This window comes from Echinops telfairi, unplaced genomic scaffold (genome assembly GCF_000313985.2).
Source record: "Echinops telfairi isolate 266 unplaced genomic scaffold, ASM31398v2 ScPeMD7_25;HRSCAF=90, whole genome shotgun sequence".
NCBI lineage: Eukaryota > Metazoa > Chordata > Mammalia > Afrosoricida > Tenrecidae > Echinops > Echinops telfairi.
Window position 1 is genome coordinate 16342838 of NW_022103922.1, and position 12544 is coordinate 16355381.

The 12544-nt window shown below is 40.8% G+C and overlaps 1 protein-coding gene across 1 annotated transcript in view; it reads left to right on the forward strand.

The window, feature by feature from the left end:
• CCDC171 (coiled-coil domain containing 171) overlaps window positions 1–12544 on the forward strand; it is a 303642-nt gene that overhangs the window by 242307 nt on the left and 48791 nt on the right. The window contains exon 26 of the mRNA XM_004706542.2: window positions 2312–2464. Coding sequence (XP_004706599.1) covers window positions 2312–2464 — 153 coding nt within the window. The remainder of the gene's footprint in view (window positions 1–2311; window positions 2465–12544) is intronic.

The following is a 12544-nucleotide window of genomic DNA, read 5'->3' on the forward strand; positions in this document are numbered from 1 at the left end:
TTTGCTGCTTCTGAGCTAGATGGCCACTTGTTTACCTTCAAGCCTTTAAGACCCCAGACTCTATATCTTTTGATAGCCAGGCACCATCAGCTTTCTTCATCACATTTGCTTATGCACCCATTTGTCTTCAGCAGTCACATCGGGAAGGTGAGCATCATGGAATGCCAGGCTAATAGAACAAAGTATTCTTGCATTGAAGGAGTACTTGAGTGGAGCCCCAATGTCCATCTGCTACCTTAATATCTATAAATATATGCACATAGATCTATTTCCCTATCCTCATATATAAATATATTTACATATGTACATGCCTTTATCTAGACCTCTATAAATGCCCTTTGCCTCCTAGTTCTTTCCTCTATTCCCTTTTACTTTCCTCTTGTTCCACTATCATGCTTAGCAAAAATGAAACTCTTTATGGGAGTAGAAAGCCTCATCATTCTCCCTCCGAGTGGCTGGTGGTTTCAAACAGCTCATCTTTGCAGTTAGCAGCTCAACACATGCCCATGACGTCATCAGGGCACCTCTTACAACGTTACTTATAAATTTACCTCCAAGTGACTGGACGTGAGGTGTTTTAGGACTGTGTTTGCTAAGTGTGGCATATGAGCGTCTACTTTTTCTACTTTGTTATTTGAATGCTTACAACTATGTTTCTGATTCTTTTTCAACTTGAATGCAGGATGTTGGTAATTAGTTCATTAGATTGAGTGTAACGGTTACCTTTTCCCTGCTATCGTCTTCCTTTTCTATGCAGTATGATAGAGCAATCGATGACTTCAACTTGCAGTGTTTGTTCTTGTACACTTTTGCTTTCATTCATCTATCAATCCACGCATGCATTCAATCAGTCATCAGTTTATTCAAACAAGTCTAATGCAGTGCAGCTCAGTCATTCAAGCAAGCACTCACTATGGGCCCCTGTCATCCCCAAAGACACAGGGCGGCACTCAGCACAGCCCTCATCCTCGGGCTTCCAGGTCTAGTCACGAAGCTAAGCAGATGAACTAGTGAATATCTGGCACGTCAGTCAATGCAGTAGGAGGAAAAGGCCTGAGGGGCCCACAGACAACCAGGGTAGTAGTTAACTCTGCTTTGGGGCATCAAGGAGTTTTCTTGGGAGAAGGTGGTAATTGAACTGGATTTTCAAGGGCAAACAGTAATTTATTAGACCCACAAGCATGAACTTTCTTACTCTTACCTATGAATGATGAGTCTGCTTCCGTTTCTCAGGCATTGTGTGTACTGTTTCTTATTCTTTGTTCATAAATGATTACTTCACATGATTCAGAATTGCTCCAATATCTAGTTTCTTTAAAATTTAAGGAAAGCTTTAACATTTTAAAATAAACAACTTCTCATCTTTCTTTACAATAATAAAGCCCAACCTCGAACTTGAACTTGAGAAGAGTGACTATTTTAAGAAAGCTTGGTGGGGGTGGGGGCAGGAATAATTGAGACTTCTGTTTGCTTAATCAGCCCCTTCAGATCGAATGCCATTTATTTCTTGTAGTTGTGGCTGTGGTTAGAACTTATTTTTCTTGTTGTAAATATAACATTTATTTTATTTTGATGTATTTGAAGTATAGAATCCATATCAGATCAAAATCCATAGTAGTACTCTCTGAACCTCAAGTTCACCCCAGGTTGCTTTAGAAGGGAGAGCCCATAAACAAAAATAAGGACCTCTAGTCCTTAGGGCAGATAAGAAAGTTAGGCACAGTGGTTTTTTGCTACCTATTATAAGTAGCATAATGTGAGCGCCGCCTCTGACATGTGAGTGAACACAGTGCTAATGATGGTGTTGTTTCAATACAGTGTCTACTCTAAAAAAGTGACAAGATGGCTTCAGCTCCTTTGATTTTAAAACACCTGCTTTCTAGGTGGGTTGAAAATTTTACGAGCTCAGCTCATTTTTGAAATATCCTGTTTATCCATCTACGGTGTGTCCTAAGATTGAAATTTAGCTCAGATTGTAACTTGAATTTAACTTTAGTAAAGAAAATAAGTGTGCCATCTTTAAAAACTGCATTCTAAGTTTTAAGCACAATAGATCAAAGTATATCGTATTTAAATAAATACTTTGAAAACAGAAGTCTTAATTATTCCTGCCCCCCCCCACCACCAGTGAAAATTTCTTAAAATAGTCACTGTTCTTAATATAAAATTCAGGGTTGGGCTTTATTATTGTAATGAAAGATGAAAAGTTGTTTATTTTAAAATTTTAATGATTTTGCTTTCAAATTATGGAAGTTGTCCTTTGGGGACCGCTTTACTTGAATTGCCTGTGACATTATTTTTATTTCTCCAGGCGATGATTAAAAGTTTCATGGATGTGTACCAGCTTGCAAGCTCTAGAATTGCTGCATTGGAGAAGGAGATAACATCGCATCGGAACCACATTGCAACCTTGAAAACGGAGCTTCACACGGCGTGTTTACGAGAAAACGAGAGCTTACAATCAGTAAGTGCTCGCCCTCCACTGGTTCTCCCTTCTTTGGGTGTGGGATCACATTTACATCTACGTGTTTGTTGTTGGTGAGATCACTGGCCAACACAGATCGATATACTTGTAATTTGGGGTCAGTGATTGATCAAGTAACGTAACTTCTCTGGTGTGGAGGCATTTTCAAAAGAAGAAAAGCAATGGACTTCTCAGTTGTATCATGTGTAAAGATCTGCGCACTGTTCTGGGTGGACACCACAATCCCTTTGTGTCTGGCAGTGCAGCTGACAGTGGGATTTGGCAGCATGCATAGCTAACGCTTTGCAAGTGTCTGAAGATTCAGCATGTCCCATTAAGGCAGAATATTATTAATTATGCGTATAACCGAAATGGTAATTAGAACATGTGATTATTCTCTGTAGAAAAGTAGACATCCATAATACATGCCTAGCTAAAGTCGTATGTTGCGATTCATCTATATGATTAAAATTCAGTTTCAGCAGTCATTTTATGTTTTAAAATTTTAGTCCTTGATGAAATACGGGCTCGTTTAAGAAGGAAAACAATTTCTATCGTTGATATATGTGTTTGGAAAGTTCAAAAAGAAGTCTTTGTAACATAGAGAAATAAAACAAACATTTAAACTTTTTTTTTTTTGCTCAGAAGACAAGCTACAACAACAGTGAGAGAGATTAAGAAGGTGACCAGTGATTGGGATGCCTGTTTTTTCTTCCCTTTTTTGATTTGATGACACTGGATAAGACTCACTGTAAGGAAAACCAGTATCCTGAGACCCTCTTTGTCCATCCATGCAGCCTTAAAATGACGCATTAAAGCAAACTGGGCATGGCCGTGCCTTGGTTCCTCAGCTCATAATACAAGTGTCAGCTTCTTGGTACAGCTGGTTCTGACCATGATATTGAAAACATTCTGCCTCTCTCTCTCTCTCTCTCTCTCTCTCTCTCTCTGTCTGTCTTTCTCTCTCTTTTGCTCCATTTTGCCAACCCACTTTTCACCTTTCTTGCTTTAAAAAAAAACAAAAAAACCAAAAACACCACAAAACCACAACTCTTAATAATGGACACACGTACTACATTTTATTTATCTTCCTTGTGTATCTCCTGTAGAACTTAAGCTCTATGAAGACACAGTATTTTTGAAGAGCGTGCCTAGAACAATGCCTGGCTTGCAATAAGCACTCAAAAGATATTTATTGAGTGCAGAACACCGGCATTATCTCCAATAAATGTAATAAAGCAATACTCGGGACCTGAGATATGCGTCAATATGAGCACAACATTTTAAAAGGCTGAGATTAAAATGAAGAGAACTAAAAATATTTGAATTTTCTAGCTTTTCTCTAAAACACAGTAAACTTCTTTTTACCTGCTAAACCATTGATTCTGCTGGTTAATTTTACATTACCCTGTTCAGATTGTGCCAGTTTTGTTGGTTGTGCCCTTGCTTATTGTTTGTTACTGTTATTCGTGCAAGAATAACTGCCTTGATTTTAACAGAAGTCACAGTTGCTGACCTGAGGTCCCTGGGGTTCATTGAGGGGATTGCAGTGGCTAATTGTGTGTCTTGGGTCTCAGGGTTCTCTGTGAGGTGGGGGTGTTGCTGCGACCCTGTGGCAGGTATGTCATTGCCAGGTGCTTATTTCCAGTCAGTAGGTTCTCTTTATTCTCTGGGGGAAATCTTTCTGATGCACTTGGGTATTTACATTTTAGAAGGTCCCACTTGTCTTGCTTCTTCTCTGCTGCTTGTGCAATTTTGGTTATGTTTGATGCTCTCTTCACGTCATGCATTAGAGCCCTTACGCTTATACCCCCTTTGTTCCTGATGAGTTTTATAGTGTTAGGGTTTGCATCGAAGTCTGTGGCCCCTCTTACTTGTCACCTTAGGTTTTTGTTAGTTGCTTCTGTAATGCTTACATTGGGTAGAAACTGAAGAAATGTAAATAAGCAAAAAAGGAAGAACATGAAAGCCACCTAGCGCCCACTCCCCGTGGATCACCGCCATTAACACACGGATGCCGAGCCTTTGCCTCTCCTTCATGGTGGCCTTGGAGCGGAGAGGGTCCCAGGAAATCCTAAAATAGGACTCCGAGTCTGATGGGCCCAGGCATCCCTCCTACCAGAGCGTGGAGATGATGACGAGGAGGGGAGACAGGAGCAGGCGGAGGAGAAGGGGAGTAAGAGGGAAGAGGGAGGAAAACCTTTGAGGGTTACTTTCCCTTCTCTACCTTCCCCTCCCACCTCTGGCTCACTCCTTTGGTACGAGAGCCCTTATTTTCATTTATTTATTTTATAACAGTGGTCTCATGAAATATTTATCATTTTAAAATTGACTCGCTTCACTCAGCATAATGTCCTCTAAATCCTATCCCTGCCACGAGATGTCGCACACATTCGCTATTGTGTATGCAGCCGAGTTGATGTATCCCTTCTTCCACTGATGGGCATTCAGGTGGCTTGCATCTTCTCGCTGTTGCGCGTCGTGCTGTGCTGTGATGAGCATTCGTGACCACAGATCTACTCGAGCTGTGCTCCTTCTTTCTTTAGGGCCTAGATCAAGTAAAGGGGTTTCTGGATTGTATGGTATTGCTATTCCCAGTTCCGTTTTCCACTGTAGTTCTACGGCTTTACAGCAGTGTGTAAGGGTTCCAGTCTCCCCACACCCTCTCCAGCTTTTGTTATTTTCTGTTTCGGCGACCTTTGTTATCAATACCAGGTAAGGTGATTTGCATCTCTTGAATGACTAGTGAGTCTCTGATTCAGCTTTGAAGAAATGATGTTGGGGCCATGGCTAACCTACCCAAGTGGGAAGGAGAATCTGACGCCACTTCTGCCCTGCCCACTCCAATGAGACAGAGGCCAGGCATGCCTCCACCCTCGAACCTTCTTTACTGTGTTCTGACACCAGTCATCCCTCCCAAAACATTCCATGTCTCTGCTGGCTTCAGTCATCCACTTCAGTGGTCACATGGAACTCACACACCATACTCATGATTACGGGGATTTATTGGGAAGTTAACGGGTTAACACAAGTCAGGATCAGAAAATGTTAAGAGTACAGCCTTCTCCTTAGAATAAGGTGACCAGAGTTTAACATTGGTAAAGCGGGACACCATTGATAAAACTCATATCCTGGTGAAATAGCCACATGGCAGCCGAAAACCGTATACCCTCGCTTGTTGTTCATTCTTTCCAAAAATCGGGGCTTTTTAAAAATGTGCGGAACGTGGGAAAATTGTTAAAAATCGGGACTGTCCTGCCAAAAGCGGGATGTCTGGTCACCTTACCTTAGAAGTGAGGATGACAAGACTTCTCACGTACTTTGAACATGTTATTAGGAGTGGCCAGTTATGCTTGGTAAAGTAGAAGGCGAGGAACGCAGCGGAAGACTGTTAATGAGATGGATTGGCGAGGTGGCTGCAGCAGTGGGCTCGAACATAACAGTTGTCAGGATCTTGCAGGACTGTGCAGTGTTTCGTTCTGTTTTACGTAGGGTTGCTATGTGTCATAAATGAACCAGTGGAACTTAACAACAATAACAACTACTCAAGTCATTAGAAGCCCTAGTGGTGCTGTAGGGTACGTATCAGACTACTAACCACAAGGTTGGCAGTTCAAACCCACCAGCCACTCAAAGGGAGAAAGCTGAGACTGTCTGCTCCCATAAAGATGTACAGCCTTGGAAACCCTCTATAGGGTGGCTATGAGTTGGAATTGATGGATTGGTTTGAGTAGGGCAATTTCCACACTTAGTCACTGCAGGGTTATAAAAAAATAGCAAGATAGGTACAGAGACACACACAGGAGGAAAAAGAACACGGACAAAGAGGACAGATTTATCGATAAGCCCACAATGCCAAGGATTGCTGGCAGCTTCTGGAGATTGAAATAGATAAGGGGGAATTACCACCACCCCCTCAGTCCCTCCCTGATTTAGGACTTCTAATCTTCAGGATGGGAGAAAATCTATTTCTCTTCTTTAAATAGGAATACTTACAGTATTTCTTTCATTGCAGTGCTGTAGCTAAGACAAAGTCTTTGAGTCCTGTTGGCCTGGGTATAAATTCTGGCTGTTATTTATTAGCCATCCAGAGATGCCAAGCTATTTGTAAAATGTAGAGGAAAAGATGTACATTATGAAGTTGTTGTGAGGACTCAACAAATATATACCTAGTTGAGTTAGTTTATTGTGCCAACCTGGCTGATAAACACGTGGGATTAATTGAAGGGCCGAGGGATAAATGGCTCGGTGAGCCTCGCCTTTCAAGTTCTCGGGTCTCTTGCTTTGTGATGGTTGCGCCAGAGTGCAGCTGCCTTAGCAATTCCCAGCTTCAGCTTTCAAGACTGACTTCCTACAAGACATCCCCAAGAAGAAGCCACGTGAACCTACCCTGATGCAACGCTGGGTGCTGGAGCAGCCGTGTGGAGACCCCTGCCAGTGCTGAGATGCTTACGCATTCACTGACTTGGCTTTCCTCCTGCAGTCAGCATCATTGAGTCTATTTTGTGGGATGGAGGAGGACTTTGTGGACTGGTGTCGGACATATGGGTTAACGTTGGGCTTGTGGGCTTGGGCAGCACTGGGTTGGGATGTTTTCTTGATGCACACTTAATCTTTACATAAAAATCTCTCTTATACATGAGTTTCTGTGGATTTGTTTCTCTAAAGTACCCAGACTAATACACTAGTAGAGTGGCCTACAGAAAGTGTGTAATAATGATTGTTTTTCTTGCTTTCATTGCACATATATATTCACATAGGTAGGCATATTTTCTGTAGATAAGCTATCCCAATGTAGTTTTAAGAAATGTGTGCAGTTATGAGGAAATCTTTTTATGTGTAAACAAGAGAACTAAGACTTAGCACATGGTAAGTACAGTATTAATGTTACTTGTGATTAACACAATGTAGTGAAATGAGGACAGCCAGTCTATGCTTATCATGATCTCATTACTCTCTTATCTAGCCATTTCACTGGACAAGAATAAATAACAGACAACAATTACTAATAAAAACACTATATATCATGGTGGTATCATGTGTATAAAGAGATTAATCTTATTGTAGACACGAATACATCATCTCCAACAATTTTATCTGTCTTTAGATGATATTTTCATCTCTTGTTCAGCAACATACAATACCAATGCCAGAGTTCAACACATATTTCTCATCTATTGTACACTTGCCAGCACTTTAACATTTCCGGTATGTTGGTCTTTGATCCATTAACTTAGTGCTGCTCGAGAGCTTTTATCTTGAGTTATAGTAATCAGAAAGGACTTTGAGTAAAGAGCTTTTGAGCCTCATACAGCCCAGTAGAGAACAGTCCAGCAGTCAGAAGCAATTACTTGTGGGTATTTGGAGGCTGGCACACCCACAGTTGTGTAGAAACACATGCTATTTCACGTTGGGAACATTGAATGCCAAACCCAAATACTTTGCTGTGAGTTATGATGCGGCAAGCTACACTATTGATTTGCCTCATTTCCACTGTATGTTTAAGAAGTGTGTTTTGAATGCTATAGTAGCTTATTTATGAGAAAGTGATAATTATACACTTATTTTGGAAGTCATCATAAATGAAGTGGAATTCATAAAGTTCGATGTCCTAGGCATTAGTGAGCTGAAATGGTGCAATGGACTGGTGTTGACAATTTTGAATCAGAAACACAAATGGTCTACTATGCTGGGAGTGACAAGTTGAAGGGGAATGATGTAACATTCTCTGTCTAAATCAGCGGTTTTCGCCTGTGGGTTGCGACCCCTTTGGGGGTCTAACAACCTTTTCACAGGGGTCGCCTAAGGCCATCGGAAAACACATATTTCCGATGGTCTTAGGAACCGAGACACCGCTCTTCTGTGCGTCTCCAGGTGAGTCCGCCCACATGCAGATACACCTACATATGAGTACTTGGCGAGAAGACTTACCTATGCTACACCGTGCTTCAAGACAAAATTTCATTTATTTGTCATTAGAAATAAATATTTCACAATATAGAATTACATATTGTTTTTGTGATGAATCACTATGCTTTCATTATGTTCAGTTTGTAACAATGGAAACATATACTGCATATCAGATATTTACACGATGATTCATAACAGTAGCAAAATTACAGTTATGAAGTAACAACGCAAATAATTTTATGGCTGGGGGTCACCACAACAGGAGGAACTGTATGAAAGGGTCACGGCATTAGGAAGGTTGAGAACCACTGGTCTAAATGAATACTCCAAGATTTATTTTGAAGTGCAAACCTGTCAGTGAGCGATAATATCCATATGACTACAAGGAAGACCAATTAATATGACTACTATTCAAATTTACACTCTGACAACTAATGCTAAGATGAAGAAATTGAATGTTTTTGCCAACGTCTGCAATCTGAAATTGATCAAACATGCAATAACATGCTGATAATTACTGGTAATTGGAGTGCACAGGTTGGAAGCAAAGAAGGACCCATAATTAGGAATTATGGCCTAGGTGATAGAAACCATACTTATCATTATACAATTTTGCAAGACAATCAAAGGAAAAAGGGAAGGAATTCATAGTCACGGTACCTGCAGGAATTGGTTCAACTATTTCAAGAGGCAGCATATGATCAAGAACTGGTGATGTTGAAGGAAGATGTCCAAGCTGCACTGAAGATGTTAGTGTAAAGCAAAGTTCCAGGAAGTGATGACACTCCCAGGGAAATGTTTCAGCAAGTGGATGCAGCCCTGGAAGTACTTACTGAACTATGACAAGAAAATTGGGAGACAGCGGCCTGGCCAGCTAACTGGAAGAGATCCATATTTGTGCCCATTCCAAAGAAAAGTGACAACAGAATGCAGAAATTATCTAGCAACAGCATTAATATCACATAAAGGTACAATTTTGTCGACGATAACTCAGAAACCATTGAAGCAGTACATCAACAGGGAGCTACCAGAAACGTGAACTGGCCTCAGCAGAGGACGTGGAATGACAGCATCATTTCACAAGGGTAGAGGATATGTGGCTAAAAGCAGAGAATGGAGGTTTACTTGTGTCTCATTGACTATGCCAAGTGGGTCATAGCAAAGTGTGGATGAGATTGGGAACATTGGGAATTCTACAACACCTAATTGTGCTTATGTGGAAAAGAAAACGAGGTCACTCATTTGAGCAGAACAAGGGTGTGCTACTTCCTGGTCTAAAATCAGGAAAGATGTGTGTCAGGGTTCTATATTTTCTCCTTACTGATTCAGTCTGCATTCTGAGCAAATTAGCTGAGAAGCTGGACTCTGTGAAGAAGAATGCAGCATCAGGATCGGTGGGCTCCTTAACCCCCTGGGAAGTGCAGATGACACCCCCTTGCTTGCTGAAAGCCAGGAAGATTTGAAGCACTTGCTGATGAAAATCAAAGGTTGCAGCCATCAGTAATGATTGCAACTCAATATAAAGGACATAGAAGCCTCACAACTAGACCAACAAACCACACCATGATAAACCAAGAAAAGATTGTCGTTGTCAAGGATTTCATCTGCCTTGGATCCGTAAACAACACTCATGGAAGCACCAGTTGAGGAATCAAAGGTTACACTGCACTGGGCCCATCTGCTGCACAAGCCCTCTTTAAAGTGTGAAAGAGAGCAAAGGTGTCACTTTGAGGAACAAGGCGGGTCCGACGAGCTTTTCGTGGCCTCATGGGCATGTGGGAGCTGGACACCAGGTCTCGATGAGCCAGACCCGATTTGACCACACCTGACAACAACCACATGGACTGCCACCAGCATCAGGAAATGTGGGTTGCAAGAAGTCCCACGGAATGTGCCTTAGGAGGCAGGTTGGTGCGCCTTGGTCTCATGTTTTGTATATGCTGTTAGGAAAGAGGCCATGTTTGTTTGGTAAAGCTCAGGGTCAGCAGAGAAGAGGAGATGGATTGGCACAGCGGCTGCAGGAATGGGCCAAGAAAGCCAGGATGGTGAGACTGTCACAGGGCAAGGAGGTCATTTGCTCCTTTGCACATTGGGCCACTATGAGTTGAAATGAATGAAGAGCAACAATAAATGAATTATAAATCAGAGGAACATTCTAGTTAGTATCCTTGCAGGACTGATATGTTTGAATGTCTGACTTGATAACTGCTCAGCGATATATTGTTAATGGAGGGAATATATGAGGTTTGGGGTTCGTTAAAGTGAAAATAGAAATGTAAGAAATCACTGTCTCCTGAGTTCTCAAATAATACTTTGCCACATTAATTTTTTTATTACCTTTCCTGGAGAGGACAAGGATTAGTCTTGGTATTAGTAGTTGCAGAAATGAGACACAGCATTTGAGTAGCTTATTCCAGTATGTTACTTTTGTGTACCTTAAATGCTGTATCTTAGTTGATTCCGAATATTTATTATTGAGCTTTATAGCCCCTCACCCACTCTAAATTCTAATTAGAGCCCAATTAGATTACATTCTCTGCAGTATAGAAGTTGGTCTGCCGGCCCAAATGTCAGTGCTTCAAACCCACCAACTGCTCCCAGGGCTGTCTGCTCCCTTGAAGGTTTAAAGTCTGGGAAACCCAAATGGGCAGTTCTGTTCTGTCCTGCAGGGTGGAGTGGGTCGGAGTCTACTTCGTGGCACAGTGAGTTCTGATTTATTTTGTGAAACTAGCCATGCGCTTGGAAAGGCTAGCTTGAGGAATGGACGTCTTAAGTGAAAATTGAAATCAAGTGGGTAAGGGACTGCGTGGCCTGCTGAAGAAGTTAAAACGTGTCCTGTGTACTTGGAATAGAGGAAATGTGAGGAAGAACGGGAGAGGATAGGAGACCGGAATTACATACATGGCCTGCTGAAGAAGTTAAAAAGTGTCCTGTGTACTCGGAATAGAGAAAATCTGTACTTGGAATAGAGGAAATGTGAGGAAGAACGGGAGAGGATGGGAGACCGGAATTACAGGGGCCAGAGTGGGTTGGCCTGCACGCCTGGGTTCTCAGCCAGGACCCCCCTAAAGCAGCATCTGCCACGTCTACTCCCTCTTGCTGTATGCCGGCGGGGGCTTCAGAAAGTTTGTGGGGGAAATTCTGTTATCTTTTATTCACATGTTCCACAAATCTTTTGAAGCCCTCTCAACTATGTTTTTTTTTTTCTTTTATTATATGCATTTCCTTTTCTCAGGCTCAAATTCCCTTCATTCTCTTCTTGTTGCGTTGAATCTTACAATTCACCAATGTTTTTTTTAATAATGAAATTTTTTTTTAATGTGAACATCACAAGATGATTGTAATGTTAAGTATAGTAATGCATACAAGCTGTGATACATACATATAAAGTGCAACTTAAATATCAGAAATTATATTGTTCACTGGCACTGTTTTGGAAATGTTTCGTGAGAGTTTGTACTTAATATTTATATCTGTATTTGCATATCACTTTATCTTAGGATGAACCAGGTGGTAAATTTCCATAGAATTCATATTTTGAATCTATTTTATCAATATTCCTGTGCTTTCTAAAATAAGAAGTCCTTCAGAGGAGTGCAGTATCTTCTGAAATGGAGTCAGCTGTACTTTCATCATGGCCTTGATGCTAAGAGGTTCCATTAGCTTTAGGTTGTTAAGCAAAATGATTAGCACCCTAAGATGTTTTGCAAGCAGTGCAAACACCAAGGGCCCTAGGAAATTTACATACAGACTATTCATGGAGATTTACTTGGAAGAATATTATTTTACTTTTGGTTTTAAACCAATAATTTTATTGGGCATCTATTATATATAAAGACCTACAAATTAGAGTGGGTATTAATGAATCTTTTTTTTTTCATTTTTAACAATTTTATTGGTATATAATTCACATGTAACATTCAATAATATGATCACATCTAAAGGAGATATACAATCATTACCACAATCAGTTTTAGAGTCTTTTATTTATTTATTTAATTTAATTAATTTTTTTTAATCGTTTTATTAGGGGCTTATACTACTCTTATCACAATCCATACATACATCAATTGTGTAAAGCATATTTGTACATTCATTGCCCTCATCATTCTCAAAACATTTCCTCTCCACTTAAGCCCCTGGTATTAGGTCCTCTTTTTTTCCCCTCCC